This window comes from Schistosoma haematobium, chromosome 7 (assembly GCF_000699445.3).
Source record: "Schistosoma haematobium chromosome 7, whole genome shotgun sequence".
Taxonomy (NCBI): domain Eukaryota; kingdom Metazoa; phylum Platyhelminthes; class Trematoda; order Strigeidida; family Schistosomatidae; genus Schistosoma; species Schistosoma haematobium.
The window spans coordinates 9,672,633-9,700,487 of NC_067202.1; the positions used below are offsets into that span (position 1 = coordinate 9,672,633).

General features: G+C 32.7%; 1 protein-coding gene across 3 annotated transcripts in view; it reads left to right on the top strand.

The window, feature by feature from the left end:
- The window catches only part of HCN1_2 (anaphase-promoting complex subunit Hcn1), a 102,310-nt gene that overhangs the window by 52,451 nt on the left and 22,004 nt on the right, over positions 1–27,855 (top strand). For 2 of the 3 annotated variants that reach the window (XM_051217941.1, XM_012937707.3), the window contains exons 4-6: positions 15,615–15,712; positions 19,005–19,154; positions 19,938–20,156. In XM_051217941.1, coding sequence (XP_051064375.1) covers positions 15,615–15,712; positions 19,005–19,154; positions 19,938–20,156 — 467 coding nt within the window. Of the gene's footprint in view, positions 1–5,648; positions 20,157–27,855 lie in introns of all 3 variants that reach the window. The other variant, XM_051217940.1, reaches the window with a different exon arrangement.

Sequence of the window (27,855 nt, forward strand, 5' to 3'; positions counted from 1 at the left end):
GTAAGGTGTTACATTAACAGTACTCAACAAATCTGAACGTTTGATACGATTAAAGCAAATAAAAAACTATCAGCTTAAATACTAATGTGAAGTGCATATTCATCGCAGTCATTTGAATATCCCACCTCTCTTCCACATGATTTCAAAGAAAAATGTTTCCATCACTTCATAACATAGAGGGGAAAAACAGTATAACTTTAAATAGCCTGAAATTACCAATCACGAAATCATATTGTACTGTTAAATTCTTTGTCATTGAGATCATCAAATCCTTTATCCCAGACTGTACTCGACGTTTCCAGTACATCTATTTGCATTCATTATTTCATATGTATAGACACACATATATAGCTATGAGTAGTTGAATAACCAAATCAACGCGAATGGAACATAAGCCAAAATGGCTTCAGGACTAGTTAACATCGAATGCCGATTCAAACTCAAGAGAGATAAATAAAGAAAACAATCCACGAGATAGACATTACAACAACTTTTAAAAATTTGCATAGAAATCCTCGATAAAACATTCTTAATCTCGTGAAAGCGTTGATCAATAGAAAATCAAATCATTGTTTGTGTGCGCATGAACAATTTTTTTACTTATTCCTGATCTAGGGTACTGTTTGTTAATCCCTTGTGTAGTGTGACAATTTCCTAATCTTTATACATGATATCTTCTCGTTATATTTCCAATAATCATTTTGTAGTCACTAATTTTTATAACTAAATACAGTGACAAGCATGCGTTCGTCTGCCGATTGTTTCTTGAAAATCCCTACTAGTTGCTACGATTATTAATCAAATAAAAAAATTATATTTAAACGCAATGAATTTCCCAAAGTACATTACATTGTAAATTTAAAATTGTTGAGAAAAAAACAATTTGTTAGTATTTGTAATTGTTGAAATGACTTGTCTTTGATATATAATTAAATCAGCTTGTAGATCAGTTAAATCTACGGTTACACAAATCAGAATAGATTTTATATAGCAGTAAGTAAAGAAACAATAGTGTAATTATTAACATCATCAAAATTTATGTAAGTTATGAAATATTATGAATTATGTAAAGGATAAACTAATGTAAACGTCAAGTAAACTGTTCACAATTTGATGAAACTTTTGTAACCATCATTTGACTTAAATGAGTGATGATATAATGATATTTATATCCTTATTTTAACTTTGCATATACTCTGTCACGGTGATAAAATGTAGAAAACAAAAGTCGAATACGAAATATATTTAAGATTCAATATTTCAAACATGCATTTGTACTCCAGATGAATGACTAGAGAGCAGCGAATATGGAAATCGAAAAGATGAGAGGCAGCAGGAGCCTACTCAAAATGTCAAATTAGTTAACACCTTAATATACAAAACTTGGGTAAATAGGAAGAAAGACATAGGCACAAAAATATTTACAAAAAGTGTTTAATGCCAGTAGTGAACAGTTGATTAGAACAAGTAACAAATGTTGGTGTAGTAGGTCACAAGCAGCAATTAGTATTCTTTTTTTTCTCATTTCTGTAGTTTGATGTGAACTGTAGGCCACTCACCAATAATAAAAAATCACCAGTTTCCAACTCAATTTGGAACATCTAAACCCCCTGTTGTATTAACTATATCTTTCACTTTTGGTGTTTTCCCTATTCCCATATCTAGGGTTCGATCAGATAATCAAAGTAAGAGGCTACAACACTCTCTTGGTAAACTCCGAAGAGTATAGATGTAGTAGATATCCTTTGTCATTCACTAAATAATCTGTTTCAATACCCCTCAGATTCTATAAATCTAGCATTTAGTAGGAAATACTAATCCATTCTCTGATGTGCTGTATCCGTTGTTTTAAAACTTCACCACAGAATCTGATATGGTCCTGTGCACTATCTTACTGGCTAGTATGATATGGATGGCGTTCACGAATCCACCTTTTATCTCAGCGTTCTCATGTGAGACTGAAGGCCCTGGGTTCGAATCCCGCGAGAAGGATCGTGGATGGGGACTGCTTAGAAGTCCCACAGTAGAACGAAACGGCCGTCCAGTGCTTCCAGGTTTCCAAAGGTAGTCTAGCATCAATCGGTTCATGATCCCAATAAAAAACATTATAGTTATTTACCTGGAACATTGATTAACTATATGAACTTACAGGGAAATATCCCTTTGCACTTATTAGCATACTTGCACCATTCATTATTCATTACTATCATTAGTAATCTCCTATATAATCCTATCGTTTTAGATTTCCCCTTGTATTTCTTTTTGTATGCTTACCTACTTATTTTTTTTAACCAATTAAATGTATTTGTGTATACGGCCTCTGCCTTCCCTCTTTCTATTGTACATCTAAAGTCTTCCATATTACAAACAACCAGTCGGTTGGGCAGTTACTTGATGGCCGCTGATTCTGGCGACTCCACTGCCAAAAAAGGCATTCATTTTTAATCACGGCACAACAACCTCCAAACAACCGTCAAATTTCTTAGGACTAGTCAAACCAAGTGGCTAAAGTACTTACACCGGACGACAAAAACGACGACAGGCTTGAAAGCGTACTCTAAGTTCAAAATTGAAGAAAAGAAATTGACTGGTTTCCACTAGCTTTTCAAAAAATTGACTGAATATTCGCTATGGAGTCGGGTTGTGGAAGTGTAGATAGGGATGCGTACATTACTAAACTTAGACCAACTGATAAATTAAATGAATAATGGCTTATTTAGTGCAAGGTTGAACAAGGTAAGACTAGAGGCAGAACTGCTAGCAGTCCGAACTAGAAGAATAAAACCTTTGCCTAGAGAAGTTAAGAAACATTTCATTAGGTGATATTCATATATCAACTCAAAACAAACAGAAATTCATGAATGTGTCCATAAACTAAGTTTTATCATCTTCAGGATGATAAAAAAAATAATCATTTTATTGTAAAATTACCCTATTGAAAGGCTTTTTTAAAACATGATTTTAACTTTATTAAGAAAATGAACATTCACTAAGATTAATGAGTTCTGTAGAAACATATTTTAATCTGTTTTCTCATTATCATTCAGTTGATTTCATTGGTTGAAGCTTATTACGAATAATAAAGGTATGTGTGACCTGTGAGATTATTGTAAGACACCAACCAATCCCTTTAGCTTTTAGTATTATGAATTTTCTAGAAAAGATCATCTATTTGTTATTATGCACTAAGCTACATGATATCAAACATTTAATAATCGTTTTCAGAACCTCCATAGTTAACCCAAGCCTTCGTAAAAATTTTACTTACTACTATGAAGAAAGGGTCCAGCCATGACTTGAAATAATATTTACTTCTATGGGCCTATTGATCATTCACATAAATTTATTTTGATACATAATCTATATCAGATTTACTAATTCTAATCGTTGTGTACATGCACCCACCAAGTGTTTTGATAATCGAACTTAATTCTACTCATAAAAGATATTGTCTTTACTAGTAATTCATTTTGGCTGTCTTCAGTCAAAACAGCATACTGACGTAGACAATTCGAACATAGAAACTTTTAGATCATTATGACTCATCTAATTAGGAACACATTTTTTGTTGCATGTAATAATCCGTCAATTTGCCGTCAATCGTGCATTGTTATAAACTGATTAGTTGAAACCTAATTAGCATACACGGATTCTCAAAATTAAACAGGTGATGTGATGTGATTTTGTAGCTCATCCTTATCTCCTACGTTTTATTAACGTATATATATATATATATATATATATATATATATATATATATATATATATATATATATATATATATATATATATATATATATATATATATATTATTTTCCTGGGAGTTTGGAACGTGAGAAAATCTTGTGTCGGATATTGAAGACATCATGAGGGTTTATCCGAGTTAGTAAATCCTTCAGGAAACAATACCATAAAATTGATTAACTTACATCCCTCATTTAGGAATGGCAGACCATGTAACTAGTGTTAGGTAAATTATTAACGTCCAGAATTTGGATAAAAGGTGAATAATATCAAAGCGATTATGACCTTTTATATTACTCTTCAAAAAAATAATACCAAGTAGTTTCGTTTTTGAAACTACTCATTTTACTGGATAAAACAGGCTGGAAAAAATTTCAAGATGAGATGAAAAATGTTTTCAATAAATAGATACAAAAATCATCGTGGTGTAAATAATATTCAACGTGAAGCATATCAAATTATCGTTTGAACAAAATTTGTAGTACACACAAATACATTTGATGGTGTATTTCATTACATTTAACTTTGAAAACAAATCCAATGTTCTAACTGACAATGTTTGAATTCGATAATCGTGTTTAAGATTGTTATGAGTTAACGTATCCCTTGTGTTCAAGAAGTCATAGGCATAATTCCACGTCAGCATATCTCATTAGCAGTGTGTGCTTTCTCTGTTTTGTATCAAGTTTCGAACTCCTTACCTAAAGAAGCTATTGTGAATCGCGAGGTGGCTACTCTAAATTCTATCGATTGACCAGGTTCAGGTATCCCAGTTCGACCCCAATACTGTTACCAGATCTCCAATATATCAGAACACGAACCGTAGATGAAAAATTGTTTATGGGGTCAGGAGCAGAATAATGATTTACAAACAAATGCATATTTCACAATTGATTGATCACTGGGTGGTGATCAATGTCATGCTTGTCTAGTCCTTATTAGTGCAGATTGAATGCTTTCGATCATGTTGCAATGTGGCCAACAGTCTAGGTGACTCGACACTGCGGGCACTATGTATTGAGATTTAGATGGTGGTTGGAGGTAGTCAACAGGAAACCCTGGACCCGGGTTTCGTGCTACTTGGCACTCGTCAGCAAGGTGTACCTGTAATCTTGAGGGAACTGATCGAATCCGCCAGGGAGCATCAGTTCCCTCAAGATTACAGGTACACCTTGCTGACGAGTGCCAAGTAGCACGAAACCCGGGTCCAGGGTTTCCTGTTGACTACCTCCAACCACCATCTAAAATGCATATTTACACAGTTAGGATTACTATAAATATTGACCAACAGAAAGATGACACGTGAAATGGGGGAAATGACACGCGAAATAAATATTGATTAGTAGGGAAACGACCAATAGGAAAATGACACCATTTAACGTTCAAGGGTAGGATTAGACTTAACCGGATAATTGTTTTTGGGATATTTTTCTGAATATCCCAACAGAAGCATGATTACAACTCACGTAAAGAGCTAAGCCCTTTTAGATCAATTTGTGAAGACCTAATCTATGTATCCAAGAGGAGTTTGTTCAGTCTCTGTGTTTACCTAAGTCCACGACTAGATCATCATATATGCAAACCCCTTACCCTCCCTCAATTCCATTTATGTTTATATCTGCCCTATCCCTCTCTTCATTTACACAGTCATCTCCAATTTATATAGACTGTTATTCATAATTAGCATGGTGAAACCTATCTTAATATGCAGTATATTCACATGACGTGACTGTAATAATTATCACTAATATTACCATTAACCCGATAAAATTCTACTACAGTGTATTTTATTCACACGATTTACATTATTTCTATTATATCGACCAAAACTTAACAACTTACAACGAATTATTCTGAACTTTTGTATACGATCTTTCTGATTCACAAATGACTCACTTTTGAAGCATTTATGTGAAGGACTCTACTCAAGGGATGGTATGTTAGCTGTGTACGGGAACGTGGTGTCAAAGTTGCAACAGTTGTGAGATGGAGTGAGAAGTTTTAGTGAATCGAAAGCACGGCGTTAGCAGAACACTTTGAGGCCAGTCGAGAACACAATTCGGATATCAGAATTCACCGGAAGATGCAAATAGACGATTGAAGGCCAAGTATGTGTATTGTGAAAATACTTCGTAACTTCTCGTAATATATATATTTATCTCCTACCTGTTGTTTTGTTTTACATTTATGCTCCAACAGATGCAAAAGTTCGTCAATTTTAACACAGCACAGTTTCGTTCAGTAACATTCTTTACACCATAACACAATAATTATGGACCTATAACTGTAGATCTTGATAACAAAGTTAACTAAACGCTGAAAATCCAATTACTGACAAAATGTAGCATTTCAGATAAAAAAAAGTGTACTTAAACCGAAAATTATAGTTTTATAGAATTTGGGGCTATGATTATCAACTTCGCTTCAATACGCAACACAACTAAAACTTTAAACCCAACAGAAAACAAAAGGTCGTAATCGTATTCCTCAAAAGAACCTTCACATAAAGTCACTTCTGACTACAATACTACTGGTTATATCTATTATGAAATGAACTTAAAATATGAGAAATAAAAAGCATGAGCTTGTTTACTTAATTAGGCCGGTTAGCTCCTTGTTTATCAAAGATGCGGCCCAGATGCATACAACATTCCATCTCTTCCAGAGATTCTCCATCAAGTGTGAGTGGGTTGATGCTTTCTGTGTCGTATTGTGTGAATGGGATAGGACAGATAGTTCATCTGTGAGTTCCAAATCGTCTAGTTGCATCAAAGAAGTACTCCGTATTCAGTGCTTGACTTGTGGTTCGAGGTCTCCATAATCCAGTCAACCACCAGAAGAAAGCGAAAGGGAGAGAGTAACCAACCTTGTCTGACACCAACCTCATCTGGAATGCATCTGTCAGTTGTCCTCCTTGCACTACTTTGCAGTGTAGTCCGTCGTATGAATCTTGTGTGATGCCGACGATCTCCTCAGTTACAACATAGTTTCAAAGAGGGAACCATAACATACTTCCACACACACCGCGAAACACTTTCCCATAGTCAAGGAAAGTGACACATAGTGACAAATTCCATTCAATTGATTGCTCAACGATGATTCGTAGTGTGGTGATTTGGTCTGTGCACGACCGAACCTTCCGGAATTCAGACTGTTGGTCTCGACGTTGTGCGTCTGTTGAATCTTTCATCCGATTGAGTAACACTTTGTTGATAACTTTTCCTGTTACCGACAGTGGTGTGATGCGTCTGTGGTTCTTGCACATGCATAAATCTCCCTCATTCGGTGTGATGATGAGCTGGTACATTGTCTGGTGCTGTCTTTGACCATTTTGCTTAAGACACACAAATTTGCAAAGCTCTCACGCTTTTGTTCCTTTCTCCAACTCCATTTCATCCTATGATATCATCATACCCAGTGTTGCCCATTCCAACTAAGGTGTTAAGGTCTCCCATCAAGATGGTTTGGTCATTTCCTGAGCACTTCTGTACGACCGATTGCAGCATATAATAAAGTTGGTATTTGTAGTCTTCATTGCTATAGTTGGTGTTTGCATAACACTGGATAAAATTCATTTTGATCCCCTCCTTGTTCGTTTTGAAGATTCTGGATCTATGAGATTCCCATCCTTCAATGCTTTCGTGCTTCTTTGGACGGCATCAGCGTATCTCCTTGAGTGTACGGAGTATTTTCTTATTCGTGTCCGGAGTGAAGCAGCATCCCTCTCGAAATCATCCTTTCCTATCCCGCTTGAGTTCAATGTGTTTCACTTATTCCGGACACCGTCAACTTGTATCTCCTCAATTCCTCACCCGTTCGACTGATCCTCCCGGCCCCTCACATTGTCTGTACATTCCATCTGGTTGAAAACGTCCATATCTTCGGCCTGTTTGTGTATCTGGATTACCTGTTCCTGCTAACTAGATATTTCAAAAACTAACCTATTCAGGTGCCTTTATGAAAAGTTTACAGCCTTTCGCTGCACAAGTTACAAAAATGCCCAGAGACATCGTGATTGCTGGCAATATGCATCGAAAAGAATGTACATCATTCTGATGTCATTTCCTGAAACGCTAACTTTCGACTGGCGACCACTCATTATTTATCGTCAGGATCGACCAATAAGTAAGAGACTTGCTGAGATACTTTGTGCTGAGAATTCTTTATTGTACCAAGAGTATAATATTGAATAAAGCTAATAATAATATATTATTTGTTTCTCTGGTTGTCAGAAGGGACATCAAACTTATGAATCTTTCATCCGGTTGAGCAACACTTTGTTGATAACTTTTCCTGTTACCGACAGTGGTGTGATGCGTCTGTAGTTCTCGCACATGCTCAAATATCCTTCGTTTGGTGTGATGATGAGATATCATTCTTTCCAGTATTTTGATACTCTTAAGTAAAACCTATGCCACTGCTAGATTCCACCTCAGTCGTTCAGATATTTGGTTTTTTCACGGGAGATCGAAGGTTCCGAATTCAGTCCCTTGTGATGGGGTCGTAGATGAAGATTAGTTGGGAGATCCATACTAAAAGGAGACTTTTTTCTAATGCTTTCTGTTTTTCAATATTTTTCTACCTAAAATCGGTTCGTAATATCATTACCATATATTCCTTTTTCTAATAAATAAAAATATTTTTATATTTCTCTTTTCTTCCGTAAACTTTTAAATGCTAAACTCACCTCAATTTAATTTCGAGTTGCCTGATTTGGTAATGGCGAAGAGACAGTGTATGATGCTATTGTTGTTTGCTAGATTCGAAGAGAGTTGTGCGCTATATGCATGCAACCTTCCCCATTATCGTTCCCATTCAAACCATATACTGAATATATATTATTGAACTTGGAACGGATTTCCAAACAATGTGGATGGCTGAAAACAAAAATCACAGCCAAAAATTCCCACTGGAACAGTTTATAACATAAGCAGAGATGGGTGGTGCCTAGCAGTGAAATCCAAAACGCCCGTTTCGTCATGTTTGGGTTTCGTCAGATGGACGTATCTGCATCCAACAATTACTGTTTACTCCGGGACTCTAACCCAGTACCGTTCGCTCTAAACGCCATCGCGTTATCCACTTAGCTACTGATTCCAGGTATTCGCTAGCCTGTGCAATGGAGTAGAACTTTAATTCTTGTGAATTAAGACAATATCGAGGGAATCGGCACAGGATGTACATATCCCAATAAGAGACTAATCAACTGCAGTCCCAAATATTCAAACAATCAGTAAAATAACAACATTAAATTAGCTCATATTTGATAACTGTAGAATAGACAGGAAAGCTATGAAGGATCTTTCTGTTATAAAACAACCGCACAAGACATACCTACAAACAAATAACAATTAAATGTGATGAATATTATAGTTTTATAACTAACTACAAAAGCATACTTACAAATAAACCCCATACACCATTAGTACCATTTGGTATAATTCTTAGTAAAATTTGCATTTGAAGTGATTAGAATAAAACTTAATTTTCAAGTCACCGATCATTTTGGTATAATTAATGAACCATACTTTCGAACTAATATCATATATTCATGTCAAATGCATAACGTCTGTTTACTTTTTATTGGAATAAAACTGACAACTGTGTGATGAAGTTGACAAAAGATATTAAATGTACCAACAATTATATATTATGTAATTTTTAACACATTTCAGTGAGCTTGTTTATCATACGAAAATTCGACGTGTAATATGTTTATTTCGCCAACGAATGTGAAAAAAACTGATTTCCAAAATGGCATAAAATACAAGGTAGATAGCTGGACATTCTTCTGAAATAAACTTTAGGGTAGGGGTTACGTAAGCAAGCAATAGAGCGCAGGTATTAAAGTACACTTGCTTATATTGTTGTTTTCTTAGAAGTAGAAGTTGAATAATCATTTAAAATGTAGCACCTGCATGAAGTTTGAATCACTACGAAACCAAGTTTTTTTAATATAGACTGAAACTATTTATAGCACTAAAGAAATATAAACCTGAATGTCGGAACTCTCAAAAGTCACTTTTAAGTAATATTTTAGACTGATTACTTACCTCTTTTTATAGTTAGCACTCATCAAATTGTTTAACTGCTTACCACTCAACGAATAGTTTGTTTCACTATAGCAGTCTCTGAATATGATACGCAATGATATGTGCTGAAATTACATGTAGAATATCGCCTCCTGCAAGAGAGAAGGTACATTTTGTTGACGAGTGCCAACTAGTACAGCATAAAGATCCAGCTGTCTCCAGATAAGTGACATCTAAAAAAACAAACTGCACCACTGACTGTACTGCTAAGTATGACATGAATCACTAATGCATGTATTATAATATTCTCTGACTGAGATCACAAACGGATTGATGTTAGACCACTATTGAAAACTTGGAAGCATTAGATGGCCGTTTTCTCCTATTGTGTGCATCCACGGTCCCGCTCGCGAGATTAGAACCCGGGGCCCTCAGTCTCGCGCGCGAATGCTTAACCTATAGACCACTGAGTCATCATGAACCGATTAATTCATGATCTCGATCAAACGAAACTTAATAATCTCCACAACCCTATACTGATACCATAGTATTGAATGAATTAGTCACTAGTTTATAGAAAATTGTATACTTCGTCAATTTTTAATCAAACGCTTCCGAACTTCCTATTCTATTAAATAATCTGATCTCGAATTTTCTACAATTCTACAATTACTAAAAGTGTAATTTAAGAGCTAGTTCCTGAAATTCATAATAAACTTTGATATATTCAATACAATTCCTTTTTTTCAATAAGTAAAATAGTACGAATTAACGACAAGTCAGTGGATCAAGATTTACATGAATTGCGTATATCGTGATAGATCACCTTAACAGATATGATTGATATGAGTGAGCGATAATTACTTAAGTTAAACTAATTTACTAATTACTTACTTACGCCTGTTACTCCCAGTGGAGCATAAACGACCGACCAACATTCTCCAACCTACTCTGTCCTGGTCCTTCCTTTCTAGTTCTATGCAATTTTTGTTCATCCTTTTCATGTCTGTCACTATTTTTAGGAGTAACGTGTTCTTTGGTCTTCCTCTCCTCTTTTGGCTTCGAGGATTCCATGTGAGGGCTTGCCTTGTGACATAGTTCGGTGCTTTCCTCAACGTGTGTCTTATCCTCTTCCAGCGCTTCTTCCTGATTTCTTCCTCCGCTGGAATCCGGTTTGTTCTCTCTCACCTATTGTGGGAGAGAAACCTCGAATTGAAAACCAAAATAAGTATCTAATGAAAGAAGTCATTCTATGTGACAAAGAACACATTTTAATGGAAAACATTTAAAGTAAAACTAAAAATAATTAAAATTCATTCAAACTTTCGACAAATGTATGGTTTGAATTTACGCAAGTCATTTATTAAATAATGAAATTGGAACATGTTTATTACGGTTCATTCTTGACATCTAAACCAGATTAAGACATTTATTTCTGCAATCTATCTGAATTAAATTGAAATTTATTTATTTCACAATTTTATTTTGAAAGATAATCAATACTCAACTAACTGGTTTGCTACTATGATCTCTCTCTCTTGCTCTCTTAATCTGATTAAAAAATATATTCCGTTTGTTCCAATACTCTGACATCTTGTTTCAATTACTTCAACGTCAGTTGAAATACAGGGAAATCATGTAATATCGGTCAAGTAGATGGGAATAAGTTCTATGCTGACTTTATTATTATTTTTTCCCCTTTTTCGCTAATCAGATATAACATTTGATTAAAATTAACGAATTCAAAAAAGAAGTTATCATACGAACACATAGTGTTCAAAATGCTAAGACGAAGAATATTCACGTTATTCATATACTCTCTATGCAAAAAAGTTGATCTTAATCTGTAACAATTTCATTTAATCAGGTTGAACTCTTGTTTTTCCCTCAAACACAAACTTAATTAAATGAAGTTTCAAAAATCGTAAGTTTTCTTCAATAATTTACGAAAAAATTTTGTTGAAGTTTGAATGAATAGTTTAACAGAAATTGGGTACTGAGTATGCGGAAGAAACAATCCGTAAAAATAATAATTAAAATTAATTAATTCCAAAAAGCTTGAACTTCAGAAAAATAATCAGAATTATAAAAAAAAAGAAATTTCGTATTCAATAACCAAATTACAGTAAAACCCTGTGTAATAATGCTTAATTATGTGTTTAAGGTCATAGGACAATTCGACACAATTGTTCACAACATGAAAATTGCATGAGTATACTATAGCTGATCTGTTTGTTATTGTTCTTAAAGAAAAACGGTGAGACTAACTGTATTTGCATATTTTAAAACTTCGTACATGTAAATGAAATAATTTAGTCGAAGTATGTGTATTATTAAATCATTCATATAATTGCGATGTTAAACTATCGGCAAGCAAATACAAACCCGAATGCGATGACGAAATACGGCCTCACTTTCGAGGGATCGTGTTTGAGATGATGAAGACAGGCTGGACGTGCAGTTCCACATACATATTTCTGAATCAACAGTTGCCACGAGACATCAATCCACTGCTAATGTTGTTGTAGTCAGGTCGTACATACAGTGCCTTTACTGTGTATCTGACTTAGTACACACAAAATCCTTTCTGATAGATCGTGCTTAGTTCAAAGTCCATTTTTCCCCTGAATCTATTGAGTATAGTGTAATTCAAGAACCATTCCCAAGATTCTTTGTCATTACGACAAGAGTATCATCCTACATAATGCACCACGTTAAATGCAGCAGCCCCTGAGATTTGTAGAGACCTGAGAGATTTGAACTTCGATTCCATTGGCTTCCATATCTATGAACTATTTTGGTAAGCCACTGCACTACATTCATGGTTGTGATGAGCGTTTCCACAAATTGAAATCTAATATCTTTGGAAGATATAAACGCTGGACAACTGCATATTGATGAAGCACTGGGCGAGACAGCTTTGTGAATTTGCTACACTTGCTTCGTTCTCTGCGGACTATCAGGATTTCTTCTGTCGGCTTTACGACCAATTCTACAGCACACGAGCTTGGAGTGCGGTTTCCGATTCCGATGGAGCTAAAAATCACAAATGGCACAATTTCACCAGCTAGAATTCTCTTACTGTATTCTTAAGTGCTTCAAGTGACAGCAACGTTATTAGAAACTTAACGCTCGAAAATAAATCTGCTGTGATTGTAATCATGTTCGAACTAGAATTTGAAGTGGTAATGGTGTGTTTAGTCGAGCTCATCGCTATCAAAGTGTTCGTCATGGTACAAATTATATGATTTTATACCAATATTAAATCAATAAGAGGTAGTAAAATACTTTTTATAGCTAATATTACTATTGTAGTTATCATTACCAAGGTCAGTGCGGTCAAGGTGAATTATGTAATACTTGAATTTGTATTTGTGTATTAATGGGTATAAAATGTAACATTTCTATTGCAAAAAGATAAGGTTAAATTTATATGCATGGTAATAGTGTGATATGTGAATGGAATCGACATGATAGCTCGGACAGAAAGTTCAAGTCGGATGGATAACAATGCTCTCTTTTCTATGAAGAGCTATTTAAAGTTCTATTGTACCATGGCGGTATGGTAAAATTACGGTACTAATCCATGGTATTTCATTTGAATCATTATCTAGCAGTTAATAGTCTCATTTTATTGCGTTTTTTTTATTGTATTCCTTAAAAAATTATTAAATTGTAAGACTTTATTTAATTGATTCAGTTGCTCTTGTTTATCCTCTAAATATGTAATAATCTTTTTTGCTCTTCTAAAGGGACTTAGGGCTAGAGAAATTTCTTAACTGAATAGATGTAATAAATTGAAATCAGTATAACGATTCTAGTGTCGGTTTTCAGTATACATTTAGAGCTCCATTTAGCTTTTTTAAACTAAGTAGTCTAAAAATGATAGCTTACTGTGTTCATTCTCATCCTCGAAAGTAAATTGAATGTGGGGTCAGAATCTATTGACCAGTTTAGAAGAAGTTCGTAGGAGATTCTATGTCATGACGACAAAAGTACCATCCAACTATGTGAGCCAAATTCGCGGTTGAATGCCATTGACGAAATTATTTGATTCTATATGTGGCATAAACGGGTTGGCAATGATCATTGACACGCATGATCTCATTTCCAACAACAACAGGTTTAAAGAGAGCAAGAGGAAAAGTGTGAAAACATTTTCCTTAGTGTGTGGTTGGGTGAGAATATAGAAGTCAAACCACAGCCGTTTTAATGTTACTCTTGTCTTTATACGCCCAAAATCCTTTCTGATAGATCGTGATTAGTTCAAAGTTCATTTTTCCCCTATTTCTATTGAGTGTAGTGCTATTCAACATCTATTCTCAAGATTCTTATGGTTAACTGACAATTTAAGAACATGCTTCAAGCATTGTTTGTGTTCTTTCAACTTCATAGTCAGACAACTGGACGTTTTCCCTCATTTACCTCATCACATTCATGACAATTAATTTCATAGACAAAGTTCTATTGTTCTGCATTCGATAACTTATTCTCAACTTTGACCAATGCCAATTTGATGGTATGAGTTGCTCAGAAATGAACCCTAATATCATACATATTTAGAATCCTTTTATTTTATCTGGTGCTTCTTCACGCTTCGGGATGACAACAACGTTTTTCTCCGTTTCAGTGTAAGCCGTTTAAGTTTGTTTTTCTTTCATTTTGGAGTTTTCTTATACTCCACGGCTAAGATCATTTCAAATATCATTTTTATACATTACGTTTTCTTCAAAATGGTTCCTAAACAGTTTTACGCACCGATTTAAGAATGTTCAATATTCGAATCCGTTTTTCTAAATTTTTTTGAAAGTATGAAGACGTTTGAACTTATGAACAAATGGAAACGTAAGTTCTTGTGATGGATTGATCCGAAATCACAAATTTTTGTTTGTCAAATGAATTTCACTATAAATATCAGTTACGCAGCAAATGAATAATTCCATAGGCCTGTTTCGCTTTCCGACAAATTAAAATAAATCAACACGAAAGAGATTATTTTGAATCAATAAACCATTTAGTGTATTTTGGTGGTTTCTTTAAATATGGATACAACATAATATATTTACCCGAATTCATAAATAATTAAATACCGAAACTATCACAGGGTTTGAATTGATGGATAGAATAATTTATAAATGAATGTTATTCCAATATAATTAAAGTTTTTAATTATTAAATAAAAGGGATCGCATAATTAGCTCTTACAATTTGTAAAATTCAAAGGGCTGTTAAGACCATGAGAGAATAAAGGTTTGAACATGATTCTTCTGTAGATAGAGATCGGGTTTGAAATGATGAATTATTATAGCCTCAGTTGTGCACGAATCGCTTATCCAAACTTTTTTTCAGCCAGTCACAGATTAAGAACATAATTCCCCGCCAATAAATTTCCAATTACATCTTTATAGACATGTAAAGCAGTTTGAATTAGAACGTTTAAGCTGAGTTTTCAGCTGGAATACTAAAGCAATATATATTAGCACTTAATATAACGTGATGCATTGGAAGATATTAGATCAAATACAGTTGGACTGAACTTACTTAGTTCTGATAACAGTCAAAACATAAAGAATTTAATGACATCTCTACTACCAAAGCATTTAAACGTGAATGATTGACTTTTCGAATAAAAAGTTTACATTTCGGCCTCCTTGTTTTGACGGTTTTCATGGTTTTCATAATATTATTTACCGACTCTGCCAAAATTTTTTAGAGTAACATACTCTAAAACTTTAGATCAAGATGGGAATTAAGCAAAACGGAACATAAAAATTTAGCAACTTAAGTATTTTCTATTGTAAATGATTCTCAATTAGTTTTACTTTTCTTTATTGACAGGTCGTGCGCTACGAATACTGCGATTAGCAAAACTCCTGAGTTTATTAAGGCTTCTACGTCTTTCGCGTCTAGTTCGTTATATAACACAGTGGGAGGAAGTAAGTGTCGCCAGCCAAGTCTCTTCAGTTTCATTACTGAACAGAATTCTGTAGATAATCGACCCCTTCTAAAACTTCCAAAACCTTTTTATTTTTCAACAAACAATCTTACATCTAGTGCATTTTTTTATAAAACCGTTTAGTTAAACACATCATTTTCAAGATAAGTTTATTCAAATTTTGATCAAGTTGATCAAGCCTCAAAAACCGATGTGTACTACACAGATTTTATATCGTACTTTGATACCATTTAGAAGTTAACACACAAGACTTCATTGTGGATCAAACATATAATTACAAAGTTTAAAAGAAACCTTGATATCCATGGATGGCTGAATGTCAAACCAACAGTCTTCATTTCTTAGTTACATTATGATATGTATGTGACTATCATTCAATTGTTGATATCTGTTTCACGTTATAGATATAAGCAACTAGTTACTGCTTTTCATCAGAACTTCAGGAATTTTTTTCGAAACTTGCCACCGATATATCCATGATAATTAGTAAGAAAGAGATTTTTTGGATACAACACAAAATCCTCTAGCTGGTTCCCGATTATAAAATACTAATTTCATATTTCCCATTGTATTAATAATGTCCTTTCTATAGTACTTTAATACTCATTGATCAAATATGCATCCATTTACTCGGGCATTGTACATAGTCAATCTATGAAAGCACTCAGAATTTTATTTAACTAGCATAGTAAGAGTTATTCTATTTTATAGAAGCAATCAAACTCATGTTTTAAATAGTTCAGAATATTTACGTACTTAATTGTAAGTTACTAAGTTGATAAGAAAAATCGATTTCAGTTATTAAGCGATTATTTGAAGTCTAAACTACGTTTTATTTATACATCAAAGTGTTTTGTATTACATGATTGATAACGACACAAACACTTCAATGGTAACTTCTTTCATTAGAAAGTTTCAGTGAATTTAGATAATATAGATATATTGTCGAAATTATAAGTAAATTGTATTGACTAATACCCAAATTAGAATTGAATCCTTCACTGGTGATACTACCATAACATGTATTCTTTAGCATGAAATGCCATAGTTTTCTCACTAGATATATCTCACTAATATTTATGGTAGCGTCAATTTATGCAGTTTTCTAAATAAAAGTCTGGAAAATTAGAAAGTCTTCAATATAGACGGAACTTGAAGACGACAACCCCTAAAATACTCTCACTGTTCATTAATACTTCTACAATTATCTTTTACACTTCTGTGTAATAATTTTTAGATCTCTGAATAATCTCCAATCTGAATTTTAACTGATAAAAATGGAATATGCTTATTATAGGTATAAAAATTTAGCATCCTGAAGAGAACGAAATGCCTAATGGAAGCTCAAGGATAAGTAAACTGTGATCAGCTTAAAAAGAGTTCATCAAAGCAAAGTAACTTTGTCTCTGTGAAAGTAAATAAAAAGCTCACTCATACGTGAATTATGTTCTAAAATGCTTGTTCAGAATGATAATAAAAGCTTTAAAATTAAAGCATCCAGTTCAAATGATGCGACACCACTAAAACTATCCACCTAAGCTAAACACCTTATCCAACACTTCCAAACAAATTACCTAATATATAACTACTTTAGAATATCGCAATACACTGGTTTGTAATATTTTAAAGCATTTAACATTTTTTATGATCAATGGGTTCGAATAAATGCACTGTGATTCAGTAGCCCATAAAATGTTAACTTGTGTGAGGTCATTTACATTTTGATTGGTGCAAATAGTTTATACGGGGTAACTAATCTAAAACAGTATATATTGTATCGAAGAAAAGTGGGATATCATTCAAATCTGAAACCTTAGTATATTTTATTTATAAAACCGTATAATTTGGTATGTGTAAGTTTGTACAGAAAATCTTCTGAACTACTAATAGCCTCTTCACCAATTTTTTACAAAACAATAGTTTTATAGTTGAAACATTCGAATCATTTGAACCTTCATTTAAACCTACTAAATTAAGTGCTGATAATATGCATGAATAATATCTGTCCGTTGAAATCAGAATGCTCATTCCTCCTTATCCCGAACATGTCAGTTGGGTGTACTTGCATTCCAGAGTTGATGTTTACACTGAGACCCAAACACAATACCGAATGCTTGCAGAATCCAACGTTATATATCTATCAAACCATTGAGTCCAGCTAACAATTAGCTTGTTCAGCAGGTACAAAGGTATTACTAAAAGTTTATAATTTCCTGTTGTTAACATTTGAAGCTGCGATTAGTCATTCAATGAGGGCATGAACAGAGGATTATGGTGTATGGTAGTGACGAGTTTTAAATGGGGTTAAAAGAACGAATCAGAATCTCGCTTCTAACTACATACAAAATGCACTAAAACTTGTGGCATAACTCTAAGTAAGCTACTCAAGATTCATATATGGTAACTGAGACTGATCAATTACAGTTTTTAATATCAACTACAGGAAATCGTGAATCTGTACTAATAAATACTAATATATTTCAATAATTTAGAACTTAGTATTTTCGATAAACAGCTTTCGAAAATAAAATATCAACTTTCATCATTTTCGAATGTAGTTTACTCGTAATTTCATAAAATACATTACTCCATGCTTAATAAATAACTGAATCTACTTACTGAGATAGTTAAATATATTGTAAATATATTTTTTACTCACTTTGTTGTGCTAATAACCATAACCGTAAATATATTATACAAACTAAACTACTCAGCTATTCAACTAACTCCTAATGAAATATAATTTTAGTAAATTAAGTAATTTCACACAACTGTAATGCTGAAATTATAATAATCTATTTATAATTTACATAATGATGATCAGTCTGCTTGGTTCGTTACCGTATTGTATATTCGTCTAGCTACTTACAACGATATCACTTGATTTTGGATAATTCTTTGCTCAAGTAACTATTTATTTCACCACAACAATTATTCTGTACACAAAAGTTGTCGTTTTAATTTATCTCAAACACCTATACCAAGTGACATAATAATTAAACATGATCATGAATACAATGCTTAGTTCACACATCTTTGTTAATGATGAAAGAATGATCAGAGAAATCCTCAACGGACTTTGAATTAGGGAATAATGAAATAATTCGAATTGTATTTCTCAGGTTTCGTTTTCAGTCCTAATAAATTAATCAAACAACTTCTGTAAATCCCCACTATGTTTACACAAAATTATGAGTTTTCCATAAAGCATCATGTATATTAATTTCTTACGTGAAAAATATCATTTTCATATATTTTCTCATTTATTTGAGTTTATCAATATTGCAAGCAAATTTATGGGAATATGTAATTTAGTACTAATTATGCTAATATTGGGCCATTGGAATGCATGCTTACAATTTCTTGTACCAATGTTGATGGATTTTCCAATAGACAGTTGGGTCAGTAAAGCACGATTACAAGTAAGTGATAAAATAAAATCTTGTTGATTTGTTAACGGCAAGTATGAGTCGTACAGTTTATAATCAACTTACTTAAAACAGGTTGTATTCAAAAATAAAGTGGTAAATAGTCCCCATGATAAAGTACTTTTATATTATCATATTTATGGTTAAAATCTAGGATGTAGACTTCAGTAATTCGATCATATCATTAGAGTGGAGATTTTAGTAAGGTAGAACTTCGAGAACGTATGAATCATAATTTCACCAGAAAGCTATCTATGGTTTTGTGAAGTTAATGTATTTGCTTTTCTTAATATGAAGTATATGCTTTAATGAATCGTTGACCAACTTACAACATTCACCTTACTTCTTCCTATCTTATGAAATATTATAATTACCACGAAGTATTTTCTAAATCAATAACCACCGTAAAGTTTGAAGGGCAGTTACCTTATGAACATTAGATAAAATGTAAGATACATAACAAATTATTGTCTCCAAGATTTGTAACCGTTGAAAATATGAATGATATGGATAATCACTGTGTAATTATGTTTATAAGGACCCTTCAAATAAGTGATGTAAGCAACACAGATAGACATAAACTGGTCTACTAGTAGTCAGAATAACACAAGATGGCATGAAAAGTATAGTCATTAAAAAGAATGAACTTGAATTTGAAAAAAACTAAAAGTCAGGAAATAAGACTAGATGGCAATTATCGAGCTTACTTATTCTCAAAGTACAACTTGGGTACCTATGACCACTAATCGTTAACCTTTAATTTTTTTTAATTTTTAGAATGCTCATTGGTTTGAACAATATACATGGGCTTTGTTTAAAGCACTATCACATATGCTGTCGATTGGTTATGGACGTTATCCTCCAAGTACATTGCCAGAAGCATGGATTACTATTATAAGTATGATGACAGGTGCTACATGTTACGCTCTATTTGTTGGTCATGCAGCAGCACTGATACAATCATTTGATGCATCTAAACGTAAATATCGAGAGATGGTAGGTTTCACAAAAATTGATAAATTTTATCGTTGATATAGGTATAAAATACTATGTAAACTGTTTAACAATCCCCATCATATTAAAATGCAACTATATGGATGAAGAATACACTTTCATTCTCAACAATTGTATATCCGAATTATTAATCCAAAATGTGGCCAGGTTCAGGGAAAATCACATCATTTAAAATTATAGCATGTGAATTCAGGATTGTTCGTAAAATAACTTAAAATTGGTAATGTGTAGATGACTAATATACTGTGTTGACTTGAATAAGCGTATATGTTAAGTGAAATTATGATAGTAATAATCAGAATAAATATTGGCCAAATAGGTTTACAGCAAACGCACTGTATATGTGGGATGCTCAGAATAGCCTAAAGAGAAAAAGTGAAATAAAATTAACCACCACTTGGTAAGTGATAATAAATAATCTAATTCTGTGTCTATTTACATTGTTTGTGTTACTCGTAGCATCTTACCATCGAAAATTCTTTTGTAATATTCAGCATTTCGATCTACTCAAGAAACACTTCGACGATCTAAAAAGTTTTAATTTGTACAATTAGTTTTCAATAAACCAAGCGAATAATACATCCTTGATGGTAGAAAAAGACATCATTTATTCGTTAAGTTTTAATTAATTAATAATGCTAATATATATGCACACACATACACCCATTCTTTTTCCTGTCAAGAAATTATATTTATCATAAGTATTTAATTAAATCACTAGAATATGTTGTTTTTAGTTTTATAAGTCTTCTTCACCATCTCAAGCTAAATATTTTCCTACTTATGATACACCTAAACAAAAAACTGTAAAACAAACATTCTGATTTTACTGGTTACATAATTCTCTCTCTATCTCAGTAGTTCAGACTATCTATAAAACTTGTTAAAATATTTTATATTGAACAAATATTATATTTATCAAAACGTCCACTAGTATTTCCTTGATAAATTCTTATCGTGAAACCATAAAATTGGCGGAATTCATTTTCCTGAAGCATGCCATTTACTTTAGACAGCCTGAGCTTAACGCTATTGTTTTCAGTTCAACTTAGTTAAATTGTAAATCAAGTAAAATATTTCTGTTATCAAAACAATTTATTGTGATGCCTTTTTTAATATTCACTCTATTAGAAAAGGTTTAGTTTGGATTTGTAGTAAAGTATATTTTTTCTAATTTTTAAGAAAATATATGAAAGTTTTTGAGCGACGGAGTAAACTGAAATACTTAGTAATCTAATTTTATAACCAGATTGATGAATACTTGTTTAGAACTTACTCAGTGCTGAAGATCAGAAGATACAAAATTGATGGTAATTCGGTGATCGGTTTCCGTAGTTAATCCAGTCTTACAAAGACTTGATAGAGGCTAAAATAACTTGAAAATGGTGAACATTAGTGCACTATTGTGTATTAGTAATCTGAATTTATTAGGCTACAATTTTTTGTCGTTATTTCTTAGGAGAATTAGGAAGTCAAGATATTGAGAACTTTGGCTCATTATATCAGTTTGTGATATTTTAACTGATAAAGACATTCAAAAAAATTCTAAACTGAAGTATATTTGAATGTGATAGACTTATTTAAAGGATTCTAGTTTGAAGATAAAAATATCGTCAGATTTCGAAATGTAACACTTAATACTGTATTAAGCTACATTTACCACTCTAACCACTAGTGCTATGACAATTGGTTACTAGAAAATAAGAAGAAAATATCATCTAGAATAGTAAGCTCTTCTAATTCATCATTAGAACGTAACACTAATCAATTTTTTGGATAAAGTAATCGTTATTTTATTTTCAGTCAAAATAGCAAAATGGTAAATCGTTCCGTAGAAAAAAAGTAAACTAATATAAAGGAGAATTTCGTGACTAGAATCATTTATTTTAAAAAGTAAATTGTTGCATTTGTAAGAACAAAGGTTCTACTTTTCATAATTCATTGAAGGTTAAATCTTGGTATTTCTAAATTATTCATTTATGTAAAATCAGTAATAGGAGTAGGATGTAGGGAGATTACCTGAATTTACCCTTCCGTGTTATTCTGCTTTTACTTTGACGGTAAGTTTATATGAACTAACTTTGTATCTAAAGCAGCAAATGCTGTATTTTTTAGGCGAAACTCAGACCCTGTAAAATTTCAAATGAAAAAACAACTCGAAATTTGATATACGTTTGTGCAATTTCATTCTCACTATTCATTCATTACTAATTTATTTTATACGACATATATATATATATACAAGATATTTATATATCAAGACGAAATCATGATTACATAAAAGTATATAAATAAGTGTAACTGATGAAACGAAAAGAAATAAGGGGAAGTACGAAACTTAAGTGAGTATATAATTTGGTGATATATGAACGAAAAATGTTCCTTCCAGGAACTTCTTTTTAAGTTGTACAATTATGTATTCAAATTAATAATTCCAAAACTCGCCAGGCTTAAGACCCCCAAACGGCATAAGCAGTAACCCCTCGCTTACCTTGGCTAACTTCAAGGCCAACAAATCAGTAGTAATATTAACCATACACTGGCCTGATTTGGCTAATGCATATGCAACCTATCTTATTCAAATATTATTGTCTTTATATTTTTATTCACATATCACTGTATTATTATTGGTTCAACATCACTTTTACTTTCCCGAGCACATGATTAATTCACTTAGCCCTCACTCTACTTTATTATTTCTTATTGGATATATGTATGTCTATACATAATTCAGCATTCCACTAAACATATGATCGAATGTGAAATGACATTATTGCTGAAGAGTCCCACACTGACACGAAACGCCCGTCCAGTGTTTCCAGGTTCTGATTGGTGGTCTACCCTTAATCGGCTCATGTTTTTAATGAAATTCAACACCGTCCACATCCTCATACTGAAAACTGAATTATTATTTCTCTCGCCCGGTCTTACTGATTGACACTGAACCGATTATAGTATTCACTTGGTACACCTAAAAATAAATTTTGAGGGTATGGCGATAAATATTATAGAAATTGATTGGTTAAACTATCATTGAAGTGTGTTCAATCTGCCCGTGGCTAAATGTTTTATTCACTAAAATAATTATTTAATTGGTTGAAAATAATTTCTGTATAAGAACTGATTAGTTTAATTTTATGAGAAGCATTTGTTTTTTATTGAATGTGAAATTTTTATGAAATTTATAATTTGAAAATTATTTATACAAAACTTTTCTGAAAATCATTTCACTGATGTTGATCAATAAATTTTCTTAAGCTACTTCACATCGATACATAATGAATTGAGGTCACAGTGTTAATGTGATAACTATCTACAAACCAAATATTGTTGTTATACTATACATTATATGAAAACTATAGTAAAATGATAGATATCGATCAGTAAATTATTAATGTAGTTAAAGAAAATCATGGAGAGTATAACATATGAAATGATTTAGATAACAAATCTAATAGAACTAGTGTAATTTGTCGTTAACTGTGTTCCTGTAATGATCAGTCCATCGAATCGTTAAACAGATCATTTATGAATTGTATTTATAGAACAAAATGCGAACCAATATTTCTTCCGTACGAGAAACGGTTAAAACTCAGAACTCAGTACTTTATTAAATGATATGAAATTAGTGAATCATGTCAAGTGATAAACGTTCATTGTGGCACATCATAATTTAGTGAGCACAATGCAGCCACCCAGAAACCATTACGTCATGTGGATAATGATAACCACCGAAAAGCTTAGGTTCATGAACAAAGTCCAAAAACCTAGATAATTTATATTATTAAAATAAACCATAAGACTAAATTTCTATATAGTTGAGCAGTACCCATCACAATGTTAACATTTTTAATGTCATTTGAAAATGGCTGACCAAACAGTTCATGATAATAATTTTGTCACCTTGTCAAAATAATCTAGTACGTCACAGAAATTAAAGTAACTAACTAAAAATTTCAAATAAGTAAAGAAACTAGATAAAAATTTATCTAAAATAATGCTTTTGGTTGACAAATCTGGTTTAGGAAATATCCACAGAACGCTTAACCTTTTTCGTAATCTAAAAATATTGTAGCTAATATTGTAAAGCTTATGGATATCTAGTGAATGAACTTTGTAAATTTTCCTTGCTTTACCACATTTATTCAACGAGAATGAAACACCGGCTGACTACACGCTTAATTTTCATTAATCAATTATTTCTTCAAACGGCTACGTTTAACAACGAACATTCGTTAGGACTTGAAACCTAAAAAGGTAATGTTAGTAGAGTTGTAAAGTTATTCTAGGTGTACTTATAGGTCGTTATCCTCTTTCTTAGTAAGGTTGAAACCAGTAAGTTCATAGTTAACTTTATTTACTCTAATGCTGAATAAAGTATGTTATTGCCAACAGTGAACAAAAATATTTATGGGCAGGTACAGTGTTGTCGTATTAAAATAAATGGGAAGTTTTATGAGAATGTTCACAACTAGGATCGTTATCTTTATTTTCAAAAATAATCTGAGAGCAAAACTTTCTTTCGAAACTTTATATGCTATGTCGTATTAAATCTTTAAAACATTTTGACCGAAATCAGTTTTGAATACCCACTAACCTAAATGAAAAATGATGGTGACTTCAAAGCTCTGTTAATTCTCTATATTTTGTCATGGTATATGTTCTTTATCAGCAGCGAAACTAAATTATATGTTATTATGATGACATAAAAAAACATGCATTAAATTTCGTATAGAAACCTAGAATTTGTAAATCAGTGTAACATAGTATTATATTTTTTGCAACAACAATAATAACCATCAGTTAAATAGTACGCAAAATAATTTCATATAAATTTATTACCGAATAAATACTAAGTGAACAAATTAAATTCTCGAATATATGTTTACACATATATTTGAAACTCCAAATGAGCAGTTAATTTAACATCAGCCAGTGACCTGGATTTTTAAGCACTAACATGGATTAAAAGGAATGTAAACATTTCACTGAAGATTATCTTTTCCAGTGGACATCTGTTAAAATGTAGAATAAGCACCTCACTTCTTTATTCACAATATCCTTTCTTCTGCATTACAGCAAGTCAGAATCACAGTGTAGTTTTTAAACATTTTATTCTTTACTACTACATAATTAATGAACAACTGTCTTAAGCGGTTAAATTCATCACACATTTTTTTAAAAGGAGGGGAATATTTGTAGCTATCGTTTTTTAGTTTTGTAATGGTAACACTTGGTCAGTGTAAAATTACATATAGCTTAATCTAAAATGCTTTTGTTTATTAATAAGTGTGATAATAACTTGAAGAATGTTTGTTTTTTCCTATAAATTAAAGAACCTAACATAGATTAATATTAAATATGACAAATTGTCTAGACAGGTTGTAAACCACACCTTAAGAAAACATTACGATACACATTTATGAACCGTTAAATATATAAACCCTTCAGTCCCCCTTATTATTACTTGGCGATTTATTAAACAGGTTCACTAAATCATCTGCAATCTGACTTTTTCTAACTACACCTAGCTGTACTCCATCTTCACACTGCTTGCAGACAGAACACAGTAAATTTAATAGGAAAGTGGATTAATAAATTTTCACGACAGAAACATCTTTACTGATGCGATTGAAAAAGAAGTCTGATAATCAGTTATTGATCAGAATGGGTTTTTTGTGGAGATTGTGGTAATTTAAAATTTGAATTCATGAGTCGATTTAAGCTAGACCACAATTGAAAACCTGGTTTCAAGATGATTTCCTGGAGTTCTAGTAAGAAGCCGTGACCAGTGGAGTTCAATCAGGGTCATTATTCATAAATCGATTGAAGTTAGATATTAACGCCGTGGGATGCCGGCTCAGTGGTCTAGAGGTTAAACGTTCGAGCGTGAAACCAAAGGTCCTAGGTTCAGGTCCCAAATACGGGGTTGTAGATGCTCATTGCTGAGGGTTCCCATACTAGGACGAATCGGTCGTTCAGTGCTTCTATATTTTCAATGTTGGTCCAGCTTAAATCAACTCAAGAATTCTATTATTAAATCAGATAATGAACGGCCAGCATCATCTCTAGGAAATATTCGGCATACTGACTTCATAAAAACTACATTGGTACTGATATAGAAATTTGCCATTTTCGATGCATAGCGTGTTCCGTTACTGTATTGTTAACACATGTCGTATAGTCCATAAGCTTGAGCTTCTTCGTTTAAGTTGTTGACAATGTTTCTTAGTTCTTCCAAATTTATCAAAATATTATATTCTTGTCACAATCTCTCTTACCTGTTGCTCGTTTGAAGAAACGCAGGAACTGACTAATCATTGTGGACGTTTCTCGACTAAGAAAGGCATAATAAAGGGGTATTGCCATAAAATTCATATCGAGTAAAAGGATTTGATGAAGAATTATTAGTTGTTTGTTTTACAGGTTCTACCCAGACCAAAAATATCAAGATAATGATTTATCAACTTCCTTAAATTTAACGTTATGAATAAATAATACTGCACCTCATTACCTTTATTCGGTCTGTACACACGGCATTCTCCAAGAGAATTTATATGACTTTCGGGCTTCTAATAACTTTCTCCATTTACATAAAGACAATACTTATCTGGGAGATTTGACTAAAAAATGCATCATGTCTAAAATTGTACGCATCCTGTGGATACAAGCACTTCTAAAATGAGAAGCCTATATAATGCACCACGTTACATGCAGCAGCCCCTGAGATTTGTAGAGACCTGAGAGATTTGAACTTCGATTCCATTGGCTTCCATATCTATGAACTATTTTGGTAAGCCACTGCACTACATTCATGGTTGTGATGAGCGTTTCCACAAATTGAAATCTAATATCTTTGGAAGATATAAACGCTGGACAACTGCATATTGATGAAGCACTGGGCGAGACAGCTTTGTGAATTTGCTACACTTGCTTCGTTCTCTGCGGACTATCAGGATTTCTTCTGTCGGCTTTACGACCAATTCTACAGCACACGAGCTTGGAGTGCGGTTTCCGATTCCGATGGAGCTAAAAATCACAAATGGCACAATTTCACCAGCTAGAATTCTCTTACTGTATTCTTAAGTGCTTCAAGTGACAGCAACGTTATTAGAAACTTAACGCTCGAAAATAAATCTGCTGTGATTGTAATCATGTTCGAACTAGAATTTGAAGTGGTAATGGTGTGTTTAGTCGAGCTCATCGCTATCAAAGTGTTCGTCATGGTACAAATTATATGATTTTATACCAATATTAAATCAATAAGAGGTAGTAAAATACTTTTTATAGCTAATATTACTATTGTAGTTATCATTACCAAGGTCAGTGCGGTCAAGGTGAATTATGTAATACTTGAATTTGTATTTGTGTATTAATGGGTATAAAATGTAACATTTCTATTGCAAAAAGATAAGGTTAAATTTATATGCATGGTAATAGTGTGATATGTGAATGGAATCGACATGATAGCTCGGACAGAAAGTTCAAGTCGGATGGATAACAATGCTCTCTTTTCTATGAAGAGCTATTTAAAGTTCTATTGTACCATGGCGGTATGGTAAAATTACGGTACTAATCCATGGTATTTCATTTGAATCATTATCTAGCAGTTAATAGTCTCATTTTATTGCGTTTTTTTTATTGTATTCCTTAAAAATTATTAAATTGTAAGACTTTATTT